This window comes from Syzygium oleosum, unplaced genomic scaffold (genome assembly GCF_021117445.2).
Source record: "Syzygium oleosum isolate NSW1041296 unplaced genomic scaffold, Sole_v2.1 Sole_v2.02, whole genome shotgun sequence".
Lineage (NCBI taxonomy): Eukaryota > Viridiplantae > Streptophyta > Magnoliopsida > Myrtales > Myrtaceae > Syzygium > Syzygium oleosum.
Window position 1 is genome coordinate 2716343 of NW_026607486.1, and position 20042 is coordinate 2736384.

Here is a 20042-nt window from a genome sequence, read left to right on the forward strand (position 1 = left end):
CTCTGTCGAAGGGTGAAAAAAATATTCATGAATACGAGTCGGTGTTGGGCTTTTCATGATTAGAAGAAAGTTGTTATTGGGCTTATTCTTCTGAGGAGAGAGGAGGTTGTTGGTCTTGGGCTTGGGCTTGTTCTTGGGCTTGTCCTTGGGCTTGGGCTTTATCTATTTACACTAATGATACATCATTCTCTATTTACATAAACATGGAAGGGCTTCGATCAAAAAAAAAAAAAAAACATGGAAGGGCATTTTCGGTTTTCCACACGATTAATATCTTCAATGATTTTTTAAAGGGTTAATACCATCGAAAATCCCAAACCGGTACACCTGCGACAGATTTACCCAAAACTATTTTTTTTATCACCAAAAACCCCAAACTGGTACGCTTGTGACAAATTTACCATAAACTAATTTTTTGACTACCAAAAATCCCAAACTGATATACTTGTGACAAATTTACACTCCGTAAAATTGGACTAATACTACAAAAAATCACAAATTGGTAAACATGTGACAAATCGAGGGGTAAAACTCCAAACTAGCACACCCGTTAACTATTACGTGTCACCCAACTTAGTAATTTAAAGATAAAATTTAACGGAAACTAACAGAGGGTAAATTTGTCACAAGTATATCAGTTTAGGATTTTTTATGGTCAAAAAATTAGTTTTGGATAAATCTGTCTCAAGTGTACTAATTTGGGATTTTTCGTGGTATTAACTCTTTTTTAAGTGATAAAAGTTGTTGCACCTTTGTCATGGCCATGACAGCGATACATGGGTGTGTCTCAAATGACTTTTTCTCTTCTTCTTTTTTTTTCTTTTTAAATTTTCGTGGCTCAAACACTTCAACTTTTCACTCAAAATATCTGATATATTTACGACACGCGAATCTGTATAAAGTATTTTTTCAAATTGGATAATGTTATAACATTTGATGGAATTCTTTTTGCTTCTTAAAGTCAAATTTTTGCACGTTTCATGTATGATACTGGGGTTTACGATCAAAGGCAAGAAAAGCGAACAACGTGATTAAGCCATCTTAAAAATTAACTAAATGATGATCTCTACATGTTTAACCAAAATGAACGCCCCCATTCTAATAAATGAACATTTGCACCGACAAAATGTTAGAGATAATTAAAAATCTAGGATAATTTCCCATATCAGAGATATTTGATAATTTTGTTGATTTTCTGAATCTCTCAAGATTACGCATATATCTTGATTGATATATTACCTTAAATAATCATATAATAAAGTTTATGTATGCTTCATTCTGATAAATAGGCTGGTGTATGATCAATGGTGACGAGCGGACTCATTGGGCTAATGGGTAGGTTCATGTACGCATGCCAAAAATCGGCGAGCCAGCTCTAGGGATTCTTCCCCAATAAGGATGAGGTTGCTCAGTAACAAGAAGCAGCGAACGCTAAATCCCTTTGTCAAGGTTTGTTTTTTATATCAATTGGTACCCAAATTATCTGAAGCACCTCATGTTGTGCTATTTGTGAGAAGATGACAGATGGTTATGTCAATAAATTGATGTTTTAGTGCTGAAAATAAAATAAAAAATGACAAGAAGCAAGATTAGCTTTGAATGCGCTTGGAGAATTTATGTATAATTCGATATATATAAAATGTTACATTTCTAACTTGCATCTGAAATGCTCAATGGAAACATATGATGTATCGATTATACAAATCACGTGGTACAACTAATCAGCCGTTTTGTCATGTGACATGCATCCATCCAATTTTGAGTTTAAATTTATAATATTCTTACTTATGATCGACTCGATTCTTCACGTTTCGCTACCACACAGATGCATTCCATGCACATAATACCTTCTCGAACGGTAATTAGGTGTATGCCATGCCATCCCTTGGCCAATCAAGTGAGCCTAGCTGTCATATCCCGGTCCGTTAAATTTTGTGGGACCCAAACGATCGGACAGCTCACATGCTTCGCAGTGGACAACATCCACGTGTCAAGTCAGCAGCTCACAACCAGTCATAAAGAATCCGTATTTAGTGGAACGCTGCGACCACATCCACGGAAAATCTTAACGACAAACTTGCACCGAGTCCCCCTCCCTTCCCCGCCACACTTTACTTGTCCAGTCAGCAACAGAGCTCAGCTTCATTACCAGAACAATCTCTCCTCATTTCTTTCGACCTTTAACTCAAACATTCACAAAGTCTCTAGCCATCAAGTCCACCATAAAGCAAGTAATCTTGCCAGTAATTCTCCCATAATCTCTACGCTTCTCGAGCTGCGTAGAGGAAATGGGAACAACCCTGATAAGCAGTTGCAGGCTTCCATGGAAACTGAGCCTGCAAACTACCCCTTCTCTGCATATTGTTTGTCGTTCTCCAGTTGATGACAGGCACTCGAGAGTAAAAGCTAATGGGTATTGGACGGAAACCGGTTTGGTCAGCGAAGAAGAAGATGGGTTCGCTGGAAATGGAGGTTTGACTAGAAGGTTGGCTTTAGTTTCAGCGGCGTGCTTGGTTTCGTCAACTGGTGCATTGGGGTTCTCGGGAGAGGGAGTGGCCGTGGTGAAACAAGGCAGTCTCGCTGGGAGGATACCGGGTTTGTCTGAATCTGATGAACAAGGTCGGTTTTCTCATTATACTAGCTTTGTTTTGCTACACTTATGCACTGGCCAGATCTTGATTAGTTGATGGATTGATTGAAAACATATATTTAGAGATGGGTTCGAGGTCTATAGTTCAGTCAGTCGCCAACAGTTACCATCTATGAATTGCCTAAAATGAGAAAGGAAGTGCTCACCTGCTCTGTTGTCCCTTAGCCTTGCCAATATGATAAGCTTGACCCTTCACCCGTGCCGCTAACAATTGATCCTCCTCTATGAAGTTTAGGCCAAGAATCTACATGCTTTGAGCCGCAATTTGATAATTTCTACTTGCTCTTGTGAAATGAACAAGAAAATCACTTATGATAAGAGAAGCTTGTACTCAGACAGGTTGGAGGACATACCGCAGACCAGATGACAAATCAGGAGGCCATGGTGTCGGATGGAGTCCTATCATCCCATATGCCTTCGCAGTGCCTGAAGAATGGGACGAGGTGCTCATTAATTAATACTATCCCCGCTTTCCATATGCTTGCATAACATAGTTCTGATACAAAACAACAAAACTCAGAGAGGAGAAAGAGGGACAGGAGAAAGAAGATATGAAATGAAAGAGTGAAAAATTATTATGAATAAAATCTCTCCATAGAACTCAAGAATTAGCTTTTGGGAATTTAGATTTTCCCTTCGTTATTCCAAGTCAGCATAATACCGTTACACATTTGCTTTTCTGAACAAGAACAAGCTTTCCCTTTGGTGTTCCTGTTCCAGCAATCGTGAAAGTGACTAATCTATACATCACAGGTTCCAGTGTCAATTGCTGATCTGGGTGGCACAGAGATAGACTTAAGATTTGCCAGTCCTAAGGAAGGACGCCTGTTTGTCATTGTTGCTCCTGTTCGCCGATTTGCAGATGGTGAGTTGCCCAGAACTTTGCTTGTTACTGGTTGCGTTCTGCCTCTTGTAGTTGCTTACTTGTATTCCTGAGGTCCTGAACAATGGAAGGACATGATTACTCCACTTGAATTGTTAAACTGGATTTGTGGATGCCTATGACTATTCCAAGAGTATCTAAACATAATGCACTCGCATGAAATCTTTGCAATGCAGATCTAGGTGAAAATGTGACAATTGAATTAATTGGAACTCCAGAAAAAGTGATAAGTGCATTTGGGCCAGAAGTTATTGGAGAGAACGTAGAAGGAAAAGTCATGAGTATGAGCGTGGCAGAACATTCTGGAAGGACATATTACCAATTTGAATTGGAGCCACCGCATTGTCTTATAACAGCAACCGCAGCCGGAAATCGCCTTTACCTGTTCAATGTGACTGCAAATGGTATGGAATTTGACATATGATCACATGTCGCATTTCATAGGGAAAATATTAATTGCTTGGATGAATCTTGACCCTTGCAGGTCTTCAGTGGAAGAGGCATTACACTGATTTGAAAAGGATAGCAGATTCATTTCGTGTCGTATAACTGGAATGTGCTCTTCTTGGGTGTAGTGTGGAAGTTACCCTTTCTCTATGATTTTGTAAGAGACTTGTGGTGACTATAATGGGCAGCGACAGCGTGGTTTTTACATACCGAGGTAAAAAAAATCGATGAATTTGATATAGAAATTTTTCTCTCACAAAAATCTCCAGCTAGAAACTGTCCAGTAGCTATCTGAGTGGTTCTGTTCTAATTTAGAGGAGAACCAGGTCCACCAACACAACTCTGATGTTCAGAGACTTTGCACTTCCTTTCTCCAGAGTCCAGAGCTTGGCTAAATCAAACTCCATTGATATCGAGCCTCAATTGCTTTTAAAAGTAGAGGATAAGATTTGGTGAATGTTCCTCATTCACATGAACAATGGGGACCTTTTCTTTTTCTACATACACCTGCAGGAGCAGCAGGCAGCACGATGCAAGTACTAGACATGCCTCTACCAAGTTTTTGCAAGCCTGATGTAGAATAGCTTTAGCACTATGCCCATGGCTAAAGACACGACAATTCTCATCTCTTTGCGTCAGCCCAATGAATATCTTCTACCATGTAGTTGGGCCTGGTGCTCTGACTTGGAAGCACAGTTGTTAATAGACTTCGCCACTGGCCAGTACCGTAGAAATTTAGTCTCAGCATATTGTCCAGTATGTCATGATATTTATTCCGTGATGAGTAAACGCCACTCAGGCCAGTAAACCTCCCCTCTGAGCATGGTATAAAATGGAATAAAATACTATGGGAGGAAAACTGGCCTTCACAGTCCCCAACCTTCACAGCCAGCAACCATTGCAGAACTGCATCCTGGCACTTTCTGAAACCCTTTGTATCCCATGACCAATCTCATCCTCTCAGCCTTCTCCCATCTATCAGAAGCAGCATAAATGTTTGACAGTAGCACATAATGAGAGTCATTATGGGAATCTTCATTACAATTAAGTGTTCTAATGTCCTTCAAGACATCCTCTGCCATCTCCAGATTTGAGTGGATTCTGCATGCTCCAAGCAAAGCACCCCAGACTGCATCATTTGGTTCCACTGGCATTCTCTTGATTAGCTTAAAAGCTTCTTCCAATCTTCCAGCCCTCCCTAATAAATCAACCAAGCAGCCATAATGCTTGACCCTGATTAGTAAGTTACATTTATCCATTTTTGAGAAGATTTCCAAGCCTTCATCCACAAAACCACCATGAGCACATGCCGATAATACAATGAGAAATGTTACTTCGTCTGGTTTCTGACCTGAGTCTTCCATCTTCATGAAAAACTCAAGAGCTTCTTTGCACTGTCCGTGGATGGAAAAACCCGAAATCATGGAGTTCCAACAAGCACAATTTTTCTTGGGCATCCCATCAAAAATTGATCTTGCTTTAGTCAAATCCCCGCATTTGGCATACATGTCAACCAGTGCATTCAAGACAAATTGATTAAGATTAATTCCCTTCTTCTTTATCATATCGTGTATTTTCTTACCAACATCCAATGATCCAGACTGACCACAGGCTGATAGGACACCGACCACAGAAACTTCATCAGGCTCTAATCCTTCAGCTTGCATTCTGCTAAATGCTTGCAATGCTTTGTCCGAAAATCCATTCTGGGCATATCCGGAAATCAGCGCATTCCAGTTCACCAAGTTTTTTACTGGAATTCTGTCAAAAATCGCCTCAGCTTCCTTCACATCACCTCTCTTGCAATACCCAGAAATCATTGATGACCACACAAAGAAATTTCTTTCAGGCATATCTTCAAACATTGCCCTGGCTAATTCCATCTCTCCATTGCTCGAGTATCCGTCCACCATTACAGTCCACGTCACCACATTCCTCATCTCCTGGGGAACCTGATCAAAGAGCCTCCTAGCAGTCATTGTATCTCCGTTCTTGGCAAACCCGTCGATCATCTCGATCCATGTCACGTGGCTTCGTGCCGGCATCTGTTCAAATAAACACGAAGCCGACTTCGTATCCCCATTTCTCAAATACCCACCGAGCATAGCGTTCCACGTCACAACATTTCTCTCGGGCATAAAATCAAACACCCTACGCGCATCGCCGATATCGCCGCACTTAGAGTACAAACCAACCAGCGAGGTACCCACTACGACGTCGTGATCAGACCCGAACTTGACCGATTCGGCGTGCAAAGATTGCGCAGGGCCAAGCAGTGCGAGAGAAGCCCAAGCTTTGGCCACCAAAGGAACGAGACCCAAACCGTAGCTTCCGTTGCAGCGAATCTGCTTGTACAAGTGAATTGCTTCCCTCGGCGCGCCCTGTTCAAGGTGCTTCCTCATGAGGAGAGACCAATACGGTTGAGCTCTGCGGTTCTTGACCGGGCTGGAGCGGGTGCGCTGTTCCTCGGTGTTCGGGTACGAGGTTCCTCCGTTAGTTTCTTGCAACTCGCGGGACAAACTGGGTCTCATGTCCGAAGAATCGTCGACTCTGGCTGGGACATGGGGGCGCGAAGAGGAGATGTTTCGTGCTCTTACGAGAGGCCAATCTCCATAACGATGACAAGGGCGCGCTCGCTCGGCTTCGCTTCCTCCGGACCAACTAAATTAACTGTCTTTCTGAAATCTGAATGATCAAAGATTACCGGCCTGACTATGGTTTTTCTAATGTTTTAGGTCATTTATGCGACGGTAACAAATGTATAATCTTGCTTACCAAAAAGTAAAAAAGAAGATGACATAAATGATTCATGAACTTTGATTTAATATGTAGTGTGGTCCATAAACTTTTAATGTATTTAATGTGATATCTAAATTTTAACTTAATATACAATATTATTCTCGAACTTTTAAATTATTTAATGTATGACATATATGACATGAGTGGTTACTTGATCGAATGAGTTTGGTAAGTAGCAAGAGTAACGTGGAAATATCCAAAAAGTGAGATTCGCTAGTTGGCAAGGCAAGAAATGATCAATCACACTGGTCGAGAGACATGGGCCAAACTCCTATGGGAGGTAGCAATTGGCGAAAACTGACAAAGCAATGCCACGTTGAGGTAGAAGGCTCATGGATCTAAACTTCTTTTTCCGGAGAAGAAGCAATGGACAGTGGGAATAAAAACCGGCTAACTCCATGTACAACTTTTGACTTAAATAAATTAGAAATGTACCAGATAAGCTTGTAGCTGAAAATATTATACATATGCAGAGGGCCGTCAATAATACTCGACCTGACCTGACTTTTTGGGTACCTTCTGGTTGGGCATTCTTCATGTTCGGGTAATAGGTTAACATACGGGTATTTTAAGGGTTTCTCGAATCGAACCGAGACACACTTGAATGAATTCACCAGTAAAATGTTAGTGCTTGGAACTAAACAAAACACGCTCGCTCTAAACCTTAACATACATGATACGCTCTCCTAAAACCCGACTCAACCCGGGTTTTTCGTTCAGGTCCTATGCGTTTCGGATCGGGTATAGGTTGGAGAGATCGCACATCTCTTGTAGCTCGGGTCCTATATGTAGCTCGAAGAGTAGAGACTCTGGATGATGGATGGGCCTCTTGGGTGGTTGAGCTGAGTTAGAGCACGAGTGGCGTGTCCTCTATCACCCCACTCCGTGCTAGATTCGACACAAAAAGTTCATGAGGAGAAAATATTTTATATACTTCATATGATGAGTGTTGTGGTGGACGAAACCAATTACGGTACACAGAGCTGTATTAAAATTTCACGTCGTTAACGAGGCTAAATGTAAACTCCGCAGATTATTGGAATGCAATTGACATGATTCGGTGGATTTAGGGTTTGTTCGGTTCGGTTTTTGGGGAAATGCTAAAGCCTTTAGCCTAAAGGGTTTAGGTGTAATGTAAAGGCTTTTTGGTAAACTGTAATTGAAAAGTGCCTTAAGAAGCAATTTTGGGGAAATGCTTATGGTAAATATATATTTGGAAAGTTCTTTGTGTGACCGATTTAAGTTTTTCTAATTTTAATTTATTTAAAATTGAAAAAAAATAATAATGGTAACTTTTATATTTTTGCATTGAGAGTAATGTACAAGCCCCCTCTAATGGAAAAATCAAATTTAATGAGGATTCGGTTCATCCCACACGTATGCTTCATGGGCAGGAGTTGTCGGTAATGTTGCTGGCGGAATCTTGATTCGAATTGTTTCAAAGACCCAACATGCCTTTTTTTTGCATCGGGCTCTTTCATTAACTGATCGAATATTAAGAAAAGGTATCAAAGATAATATACAAGCTTGTTTTATAGCAATAGTAATTAATCGTTGTTGTTTTAAGATTAATCTATTTACCCGTCTAGATAATTGATAATTGATATCTCTTAAAAATGAAAAAAAATAAATCAATGAATATTCGATTCACAACAATTCCTTCCTTTTCATATAAAAAATCGGCATCGTCATTAATCATTTGAGATAGTATTTAGTACCTATACGAATGTACATAGGTTTATCCTTTCCCTTTCCCCCACTTACATAAAGTAAGAAAGAAAGGCAGGATTACATGCATTATGTTAGATATCAACGAAAATCAATTCTGATTTCAAAAAATACGCCTCTTAAAATTGACATATTAACAAATTTATAAATAAAAAAATCACATCAAAGTGGATCTTTCTCAATTAAAAAGAGAATAATTTAATTATAATAAACATGTTCACACATACGTGGATCTTTCGCTAAACATGACTATTACTTCGTTGTTATTAGCTCAGCAAATGCCATGCAAAAGACATATTACATACCAATTCACGCATCTTCTCACGGGCCAAAAAAAGAAAAAATTATGCATCTTTCTCTTGTCCATGCTTGCAAGTTGCAACGAGAAGAAAATCACTCAGCTTGCAAACGCTGTGGTTCCATTTTTGATAGTCCAAACCACAACCACCGATTGTGGCGTCCTTGTTCGTAATCACTGACCGTGGCATCTTTCTCTCGTAACTTCGCCCTGCCAATTATATTCGAACTTACCCATTAATCAAGAACTTATAGCTTCGTCCTGTCAAGATCATTTTAAGAGCTAGTGGCATTTTTGTCTAAATATGTTGGTGGTTTCACAGCAAGATCAGCATTGAGCCACACTGTGTACACCAGCAAAATGAGAGAGAGATGTGAAAAAGCTAAGCTGCCCAGTAGAAGCAGGCACGGAACTCCATTTCAACTATTAAGTTCAGTTGGTTTAAGAAGCTCAACCGATCATTGAAACAAGTTTGTTCTTGATTATCTCGGACAGCACCCTTCGAACCAGAATTGAATTGATGAAGGTAAAATCCACGGGTCATTCAGTGGGCATTGTTTTATAACTATTCTTCAAGGTAAAATTCTATTTTATATCTCGAGTGTTTCAACTTAAATACTCGAGTCTTTCTACCAAAAAACAAATTTAAGTCTTGAAATATTTTTCTCTATGCATATATGTGTACAATATCTTCATACTATTAATAATTCAAATATTTTAGAATAAGGCGATTTCGCAAAATTTTTAAATGCCAATTTTTTTGCATACATTGAATGTGTAATGCACTTTTGCTAGTTCATATTACAGAAGGCAAGGGCATATATATTGTTTGATTGTTTGATGAAAATTAGAAGCAAACAGATATATCATAATGAGATAAATTTGGTAGGTTCCATCAAATCCAATTATAACACGCTCACCGGATAATTTCTGCAAAATCCACAGCCAAATTTTGGCTACGGAATCTGCTTGTGAGGCGCACATTAGAAAGAATCCCATGCTAAGCCTCCAAAACTTGGATTGTAACACTACATAATCCCACCTTCCAACACCCTCCACCTTTTCTCTTTATTTGGCCTTTTGAAACGTAAACATGTTCGATTTGGTAACAAGAATCCAATACCTCCTCCTTCATATTCCAGTTCACGACATGTGCGCGCACGTTCCGTGTGTCGTATCATCATCATCATCATCATCGACCGGCAAACTCCACTGTCGGTGATGGTGAAGTGACGCCAAGCCAAGCACTTGTTGGATCATACGGCCATTCCATAGATTCTGCGGGCAGGGTTTGGCGCTCTTGTCGTCTTTTAAGCTTTCCATATAATCTCGTGAATAAAAAGAACAAAACTCCGCCGTGTTGAACACAGATTGTCATTATTAGCTGGTGTCGAGTGTTACGCCTGTTTCAGAAAAAATGGATCTGATATACTTGACAGAAACCGACACTAATTAGGGAGATCACTAGTAGAGAGCTCAAGTTTGAACCCATTTACATATCCAGTTGGACTTACCTTCGCTCAAACACTTAAGCCAATGAGTTGAAAGTCAACTAGCGTCTATCACTTACTTCCCCACCGCACTAATTCTCCGATATAGGACACTTCTAACACAACTCGCACGTACATTACAATACATATAAATGGTCGAGTTTTCTGTTGCACGTAGTAATTCTTCGGATAATCACAAGAACGAACTAGAGAGAAGAAGAAATGATGGGCTTACTGGGACTTGGTAACGACCACCATGGCCCATAGTGTTAAAGGAATTCATAAACGAGAGAGAACCATTTCTATTATCGTATCTATGAAAAAGGTTGCCTCCCGAAGACTCTAATGTTAGTGCGTACTTGGTCAGGAAACTAAACAGATCGTTTGGGACAAGTCAATGTACCGGTAAAGGGTGAGACAAATCCCATCAAACCATCACTCTGCTAGCCCTCATCTCAAGAATCACAATGAAAATTGAATACCTCGTCATCGGAAGATTACAGCAATATAATTTAAACCCTAGCCGACCAAGACACTGTAGCTGAAGAGTTGTCCTTCAAAAGGTTAAGTCATTAGATTAAAAGCTATTTGGATATGGACTTTTACAGCATACGCCAAGGTTTGAGGCACTCGATTCTGCACACTCCACGCGTGCAACCCAACTTACCATCATCTTCCTCTAGCAAGGGCTCCAAGTTTCATCACCAAGCAGGTCACAACACAAGTGCTCAAATGGAGGGATCTTCGTCCACGGGCCCTTTATTGAACGTATATTGTAGCGTGACTTGTACCAAAGGGCACCAAATGCGGCCACAATGAATGTACGAAAGGGAAAGTAAACAAATTATTATCACTCCCCATATTTATTGCTTTGTATAGTGTGCGAAAGAGTCAAAAAAAACTTGGCTTATTCCATCTGGGTGTGTGCAAGACATCGTGTCAGGAGTCTGAGATAGCCTCATATGCATGAAACTATAAATGCTTCCGTGTTCGATCCAAGCCCCACTACACTCTGTGGTGCACTCTCAGCCATGGGAGGTTTCTAGGCAATTTGGCACTGTGTCCCCCCTTTTAGGGCAAGGTACACATCATAACCTTCAAGGTTTCAATGCCGGATATAAGTTCACCACCCATAAGATTATGATGGGCCCTTCTCAAATCGAGAGTGCCTTTGATCCCACATGCATGCACTAGGTGTTGTTGTCACTTTGACTCTTCGTCAAATAAGGATTTGAGATGGTAAAACTCACTTTGTTCTGAGCACAAGCTCTTTGGCATTACGCGACCTCGGATGGATTGTGATGTTGGCGATTTAGAGATAGATTGAATCTGTTGATCTAGATCATGGAGATCAACTACGAGTGCATCTTGACAACTGACTAATATTCTGAAAATGGCAGATCATACTCTCGATGTGAAAGAGACATAATCTATATAATGGGCATGGGAAGATGTATATGCACTGAGCGTATCATCGACTGGCGTGTTATTCAATCACTCATCTATCATTAATGTGACTACAAGGGACCTATGTTCAACTTCACAAAGAAATCCAGAATGTGTAGTTATTTCATGGATTTTTACATTATACATTGCCAAGGGAAATGAATCTATATTGTCTTACCGTCACAACACATGCAGACTATCATATTCCAAAGTTAAATTTAAGTCACACACATGTGGCCCTCTCAGTGGGTGACACATCTCCTACCTCTGAAAATGCTAAAACGGAATTGAAAATAGCAAAAATAAAAAAGGGAAAAAGCTTCATCTGACTCCAATTAAGCACAAAAAAGAAGAAGAGAAAAAAGCATTTTCTAAGGCAAATATAAACAATCCTCCTGCATGCTTCTTCTAGAGTTTTATTAGCTTAAATAATTACAAGGGAAGAAATTTAGAATGCAAAAGTTTCATTCGGTACTCCTCTAGAGTTTTGATTAGTGTAAAAAAAGTTGTCATGACAAAATTAAAAGGTAAAAAAGAAAAGATACAAAACATGTTCTTCCGAACTTTTCTCTCTCGTTAAGTCGCGCAATAACTACCAATTCAAAATTAATGAGGTAAAAATGGGATTACATCAATAACAATGAATTCTTAAAGCACAATGATATAATAGAGTAATAGATCAATTGCCTAATAAGTCAAAAAATTATTAATGCAGCTGCCTTAGATGCAGCAATTCTTTAATACAATCTATTTATCAAATGTACTTATCATTTTATTTATATTTACACATTTTCAATAGGAAAAAATTCTTGCTCCTTTTTGTAATTTTGTTTCCCATATTATCTGATGTTATAGCCAGTTAGAAGAAGGACTTCGGTTATAGAATTTCCAAGTGATGTACGATATTTACTTAATTAATTTTCAATATAATCTACTGATGATATATGTGTGTGCAGAAAAGCGCAGTTGAAGGATAAAATAAAATTGTGTTCTTTGACCTAAAACTTGACAATATCAGTAATAATTGAAGAAAACACGAGTATTTTTTTTTTCCAATATCGACAAGGAACATGCAGAAATTACTCTAAATTTCCAAATGTGAATAAGCTGAGTTGAACATGCAGGGATTTCATTGTCCTGCAATGCAAGGAACAAGCAAAGCTGGTCAAATCGGGAACCCCACATATTTGATAAGAAAGTTAAGTTAGGTTTATGAACAATTAATGCTAAAAAAATAGATTTGATAGAACCTCTTCGGCTATGGACTATGAAAAAGTTCTTCGTGCATCGAATGCACCACATGGCAACGGAGTATGCAGAAATAAGTTCATGTATACAAGAGTGACGTGCTTAAAAAAAAGTCAAATTATAGATAGATGAGAACATTTTACATTCATTTCAAATGCGGAATAGATTGTGACGGATCATCACGCAAGAATTATCCGTTCCGTAATGCAAGCCGGATCGGTTCAATATGTCATGTCTTTTTAGATACGCGGGTCAAACTTGATGACGGCCACGCTGACAAAACTTTGCCTAATCCGACAAATGCATCTCTTTTCGACCTCGATCGAGCTTATCGAATTCATGGATTTTGTTCAATCATTCCTGCTTAAATTATGAGTAAAAAACTATTTAGGACACAAAGAAATCAGCCACATCTCCCAGAACTCGAATTCTTGGGTCTTTCTTAAGGATTTGAGGACCCGCAGCACACTGATATATCATAGTTTAGAGTGCCAATTTTCTGAAGCATTCTTCTGTCTTCATTACATGGGAAACGCCTCCAATTCGACCGCTAAATTCAGGCCAAAACCTTATGCGCCCACCCTATATGCTTCAAAATCCCTAGAATCTTGTGCCACAAACAGAGCGTACGAACAATAAACCTTGCGGAAATTAAAATGAAATATACATCCCGTGATCTCTGTCGAAAGTAAATTCTTGGCTTACTTGATGGTGTAATTTCAACATCAAACGTCCGCTGTCTGAAAAATTTTGGGATGGTCTTTACTGACAAAATTAGTTCATCTTGTTTCCATGATGGACGTACCAAAACAGTGCATGTGAAACATTTTTAAAAAATCATCAAAGTAACATTTCATTCGTTTCCATGAAAATATAAGAGAAAAATAATGCAGTCCAATTGCAAACCAAAACAAATCCTAAACAACTTTAAAACAAAACAAGTTCCAGATAACAAGATGAATTACTATAACAAGGTTCACTTGCTCAAAGAGCAAAATCTGTGGCTTCTTCGTACCAAAATTGGCGACCGATCACCAAATCTGTTTTTCTAATAACGAGCACCCCAGATCTCCATCTGTTGTTACGGCTTTGTCTTTCGGCTATGCGTACATAGGTTCGGTGTTTCCGACATTATCGCCGTTCAAGGTAACAAAGTTAAACGAGCACATATATGTCACCTGTGAGAGCGAAATCTTCACAAAACTCATCCAATCTCCTTTGAAACTAGACTTGTACACCAACGAAACTCGAGGAAAGCTAAACCTCAAAATCATACATGCAAAAATTTCCAAATCTAAACTAGATCAAGATAGAAACTTCCGAAACGGAAGAGAGAAACTTCCGAATCTAAACTAGATCAAAAGAGAAAAGTTTTGCAAAACGTGAGGAAAGCAAGAAAAAGATAACAGAGAATCAAATCAGTCAAAGAAAAAGGAAAAAAATTGGAGGGGAGTGAGAGATCTAGCTCAAACCCTCACCTCCATGGAGGTTGAAGAAGAAAATTGTGTGAAGATAAGAGAGAGGAGAAAACCCTAGGGAGGATAGAGGAAAAGCAAAGCTCTCTACACATGTACCACGTTAGCGAACTAACACGTATATTATCCCTCATGCAGACCAAGATTAGTCCCGAGAAGAGCGGAAAATCAGACGACGACGACGACAGTGGTAACGACGATAATAATACTAGTAGTAGTTTGAGTAGGTACATCTTGTTGTCATAGTGCTTGGCAATTGAATCACGGCAAAGGTCGCTCCACGCATCTCAATTTAGATGGTCCAATCACGTGACAATCGTTCTTCAATTTAGCCCACCCCTAATTATTCTTGACCATACTCAAGCTAGGTAGGGTGACGTTGCGATGCTCTTCTTACCTAAACGCTCGATGCGTGTACGTGTGCAATTGAAACCCTCTGCTTTTCTCAATTCCAATGTTTTGTCTTTAATTAGTGGTGATCATGATCGAATATATTCTACATTATTATGCCTTAGCCACAAGAAATCTTCGTCTACGTGACATCTAAGATTCCTTCTTCATCTCTTCTCGTGTTTGTAGTCCTTGGTTATCAACATTTTCGACTGAATATGAAAATTACATACTTTTGTCAATTGATATTTTGGGTTAATACTACAAAAAATTCCAAATTGGTACACTTGTGATAAATTTACTCTAAACCAAACCTCCAAATTGGTGCATCTGTGACAAATTTACCCTTCATCAGTTTTCATTAAGTTTTACCGTCAAATTGCCTAGTTAGATGATACGTGGCAGTTGACGAGTGTATCAGTTTATGATTTTACCCCTCTGTTTGCCACATATTTATCAACGTATGGTTTTTCGTGGTATTAATCTAATTTAACAAAGGGTATATTTGTTATAAGTGTACCAGTTTGAGATTTTTTATGATAAAAAAATTAGCTTCGAATTTTTTGTGATCAAAAAATTAGTTTGGGGTAAAATTGTCACAGGTGTACCGTTTTGAGGTTTTTTGTGGTCAAAAAATTCGTTTGGGGTAAATTTGTCACAGGTATATCAGTTTGAGGTTTTTCGTGGTATTAACCCTAATATTTTTAGATTATGTACTTAAAGGATTCGGATTTTGAAACTTGTTATTGCCCTTGTACTTAATAGGGACTGTCATGCTATATAGACCATACTTCTTCCGGACGTTAATATTACATCCGGCATTATTCCTGGCTCGAATCATGGAACGAAAATATAAACTAATCATATGGAAATTAAGACTAACACTCATTCCACCCGGGGTTGATGCCGGATTGGTGTAGCCCTAGCCCCTTGATGAAATTCCAAGCTTTCTATGTTTTTCTCTCGTGAAGTTTGAAACGTTTAGGCTTCGAAATTCTAGGGTTATACTAATTGCACGCAGTGGGATTATTCAATGCTTTTGCATGTGAAACTCAAACTCTCACGTGCTGATAATAAGCATTCGATTAGATTCGAATGAACCAAAATGCCCCCAAGGATTTCCGAAATCAATGCCAACTATTGCTGCTCGATCACGGGCCATTTGTATTTTAGCCTTTTTTGAGGTGAAAGAGTTATTGAATTTGTCGATTGCACGTTAGTTTTCTTGTTAGAGTTAGAAATTCAGATCATTTAACTAACTTTCTTTCTTTTTTCTTTTCATGCTGTGGTCATGCGAAATTTTAAAACCATCAAATTTTGTGCTCACTCATTCTGATCTTATGAAGACAGGCCATCTACATCGAGAGTTTGAGACTGGAGAATTTGTAAGAGACTATTTCCTTCTGCGTTACGCAACATTTTAGCTCTCATATGGTGGTGTCTGAGCAAAGCCATCTGCATGATTGCTAACACACAACATATATTGCATTTAATTAGTCAAGATTGCGCCTTTAAGATCGTCGAGTAAATATAGTTTTCTTCAACATTTGGATGGATAGTACTAGAATTGAAAAGGAAAGAACAAAGGAAGAGAGTACAAGTCATGTGACTGTGAGTTCGTGACACCTTAAATCATTATGTAGCTAATCTAAGAAAATTACACGCCATAGTGAACGAATCGTATTTCAAATTCTTTGGTAAGAGGACTAAGTTCATGTTGAGCGTCCTATGCAGAAATCAATACAAAGAACTCAAATTTTAACTAGGCCTGTTACCGGGTTATAGACATATATGTGATCAAAGAATTAGACTCACGGTGACCGATCCATCACAAAACTAACAAGGGCAAACGATTCTATGCTTGTAATTGCGAGAATATATCTTGCGCCCAAATCGATCACGCCTCTTCGCATGTCCAAACTTGAAAAAGTCGGTGCTTTCATGTCGAGAAAATGGAGAGCTATGATTGGTTCGGCGATAACACATAGCGATCTATTTATTAGTCGGTCAAATTGTCATTTGTCTCACATGTAGTTTTCTACGGTTACCTTCACATCGAAAGTTAAAACCGCCCACTACTTTCTCTTGGTCAAGTGTTTCAACACAGAACTGAGTATTTCGACCCGGAAAATTGCACATTCTATGCCTGCTTAAATCTGTGCTGTCTGAGTCTTCATAGACGCTTTGTCCGGCTCCTGAATGCGAGAAGAAAAGGAGCGTTCTAAATGCATTAATTCGTATCGGCATTGCCAGCAAAGAGGACCTGCTTCAGAATGAGCCATGAGCGATGACAACCCTTCAAAAGAATGCTCGCCCACATCAGAAAAAGCAAAGTTCTTATCTGGACGGAGACCTCAATCTCAATGCCCTTGTTGACTTTCCTTTGCCAGTGCGAACGGGGAAAGATCGGCCACGCCATTACTCTTGCTTCACCTGCATGACCTGCCTCCTCGGCAAAGTTTATTTAAAGAGAAATGCGAAAGGAAAGAATAAACAAAGAGGAAAACTCTTTCACGTGTTACTTGAAGTTGTGCCCCCTGTAACGTCAAGCCAAGTCGATTTTACAGTAACAGAGAGAGTTTTGAAGGAGTTATCCCTCTCCCCTTTCTCGAGCCAATGGATAAGAACGAAAATGAAACGAAAGTGAGAAATATGAAGGAGAAAACTAAATAAAAGTGAGCTAGTTGCCAACTTTTTCTTATATCCGGACTTCTATATAAACCCAAAAACTCCTCTATCTCCCTCACCACGATCCCTCGTGCATCGCCTTCTTTCTCCACGGTTCTTGAACTTGAAGCGGTTCTTCATCTAGGGGCTTTTCATTGTTTTTGCAAGCAACTGCTCGAGACGAAAAGAAGAAATGGATGTTCTGCATTTCTTGTTCGGTATTTTTGGTGGGTTCTCCTTTTCTTGGAAGAAGGGCTCTCTCTATCTGTTTTTCATGTTGAATTCGGTCTTTCTCCTTCACAAATTCAACCTTTCTTTTTTAGGAACTCGTGTTCTTGGTTTTGCACTTCACAAGTTGATGAGTTTATCTTTCTCTGGTTCCCTTCATTTACAGGAAACGCCACTGCTCTGTTCCTCTTCTTGTCGCCGACGTGAGTAACCCCTGCAAATCCCACTAAACATCAAGTCTTTCATTGTTCGGCAGAGAATATGCTGTTCCTTCTTCTTTTCTCAAACTCTCCGTATGCAAATATCTGCTTAAACTTGGGTACATAACTGGAACAGGGAAGGACTTCTTCCTTTCTAAGTTGAATTTCAAAAGTTTAGATTGAAACCTCTTGCTTCTTATTTTTTCTGTTCGCTTCTTCTTCTTTTCGGGTTGATACAATCAATAGCAAGATGAAATTGTCGTGGGTGATGATGATACAGGATAACATTCAAAAGGATCATAAAGAGCAGGTCTACGGAGGAGTTCTCAGGCATTCCCTATGTCATGACCCTCCTTAACTGCTTGCTTTCTGCTTGGTACTCTTCTTGTGCCTTCTCTTTCTTCTACCAACTTCCCTTCCACTTTCTCTGCTGTATATTTTACCAACTCTAGGCATTAATTTATTGCATTTCTGGTGCCATCTATAGTAGAAGTTACTCGTGAATTGTGTTGGGTCCATCATGCATCTACAGTTGGTTGCGGGTGGAGCCACGCAATTATCAAGGGTTTTGGATTTTGTCTCATGCCCTCTGTTGTCTTCAATTACTTAATGCAATGATAACTCCTCTTTAGATTAGACCCTTGCGGAGCGTGTTTCTGTTTCATGTCATGCATCTCTAAAACTCATTTTCTTCTCTAGAGTTAAAATCTGGTGCAGGATGCAGTGTCCATTTATTATTTCTCTAGTACTTGAATGTTTTGAATGAAATGAAAATGGACTTTGAGTTTTTAACTCATCGATGTGATGCGACCGATCGAGTCGCAGGTACGGCCTTCCGTTCGTGTCGCCGAACAACCTCTTGGTGTCGACGATCAACGGCACCGGCGCCGCGATCGAGTCCGTGTACGTCGTGATCTTCCTCATCTACGCCCCGAGGAAGGAGAAGGCCAAGATCCTGGGCCTCCTCACGTTTGTGCTCACCGTGTTCTCCATCATCGCCTTCGTGTCCCTCTTCGCTCTCCACGGTAAAGCAAGGAAGCTCTTCTGCGGCGTCGCCGCCACCGTCTTTTCCATCATCATGTACGCTTCACCCCTGTCGATCATGGTAAGCTCTAGCACCATGTGATACTTACCATTGATGGGAAAAATTAGGATACCAATTATACTAATCTGGTAAAACCATATGGAACATTTTTAAGAAAATATTTTTTTTTTCCTAGATTGTACGGGGGATTATTGATGAAAGAGACTCCACAAAAATTCCAAAAAAATTCCGATTCTAAAGCTATAAGCTGCTGATTCAACGTATTCTCCACTTGTGTTTGTGACGTGCAGAGGCTGGTGATCAAGACAAAGAGCGTGGAGTACATGCCCTTCTTCTTGTCCCTGTTCGTGTTCTTATGTGGCACTTCCTGGTTCATCTATGGCCTCCTTGGCCGTGACCCATTCGTCGCTGTAAGCACTCTCTGGTCAATATCTCTAAGGCCATTTTTAGCCAAAATCTGTCTGTTTATAAACCATTCAACAATCTTCCTGAAACAAAAAATCAAATTTTTAGATGGTACGTTCTTGCCTATTCAAGTCAAAAAAGAAATTCATGATTATGGAGATGCTGTGATTGATTTTGGTAGATTAGGCCGTCGTCTCAAAATTACGATGAACTTGAGGATTTTGGGATGGTGGGATTTGGCAGGTACCCAATGGGTTTGGATGTGGGCTTGGGGCAATGCAGCTGATATTGTATGCCATTTATCATAACAACAAAGGCGAGCCCAAGAAGAAAGTGAACAACGACGGCTCTATGGAGATGATTGGCGAGACAGAGAAAGCTGCCGACCGTGACCCGGTGAAGCATCAGCTCAATCTGATGAACAAACAAGTAGATGAGCAGGTTTAGATGATATTGCATTAGTGACTGTCGTCTTTTGACTCTCGCATCACATCACCCTCATGTACACTTGAATTGATCCCCATCTAGAATCTCACCAGAATGGCATGTTTGTTTCGTGATTGCATCGGATAATGCAGTGGCTATATGTGTTTGTTGTTTTGCACAGTTTATATAAGAAGGTGATGTGAGAATGCACATACAA

General features: G+C 39.6%; 3 protein-coding genes across 3 annotated transcripts; 2 read left to right on the plus strand and 1 right to left on the minus strand.

The window, feature by feature from the left end:
- Positions 1-2106: 2106 nt before the first annotated feature.
- On the plus strand, positions 2107-4187 carry LOC115684722 (psbP domain-containing protein 4, chloroplastic). The gene is made up of 5 exons (XM_030609581.2): positions 2107-2619; positions 2990-3093; positions 3404-3515; positions 3710-3937; positions 4018-4187. Exons 1-5 carry the CDS (start codon positions 2289-2291, stop codon positions 4080-4082), a joined length of 840 nt encoding a protein of 279 aa, XP_030465441.2. The 5' UTR covers positions 2107-2288; the 3' UTR covers positions 4083-4187.
- On the minus strand, positions 3203-6696 carry LOC115684721 (pentatricopeptide repeat-containing protein At3g21470). The gene is made up of 2 exons (XM_056308861.1): positions 3853-6696; positions 3203-3590 (listed from the first exon to the last, which is right to left on the minus strand). Exon 1 carries the CDS (start codon positions 6509-6511, stop codon positions 4847-4849), a length of 1665 nt encoding a protein of 554 aa, XP_056164836.1. The 5' UTR covers positions 6512-6696; the 3' UTR covers positions 3203-3590; positions 3853-4846.
- A 10889-nt stretch (positions 6697-17585) lies between these two features.
- Positions 17586-20042, plus strand: LOC115684729 (bidirectional sugar transporter SWEET1-like). The gene is made up of 6 exons (XM_030609589.2): positions 17586-17748; positions 17916-17952; positions 18230-18325; positions 18775-19054; positions 19285-19404; positions 19643-20042. The coding sequence occupies exons 1-6, from the start codon at positions 17715-17717 to the stop codon at positions 19844-19846; spliced, it is 771 nt and encodes a 256-aa protein (XP_030465449.1). The 5' UTR covers positions 17586-17714; the 3' UTR covers positions 19847-20042.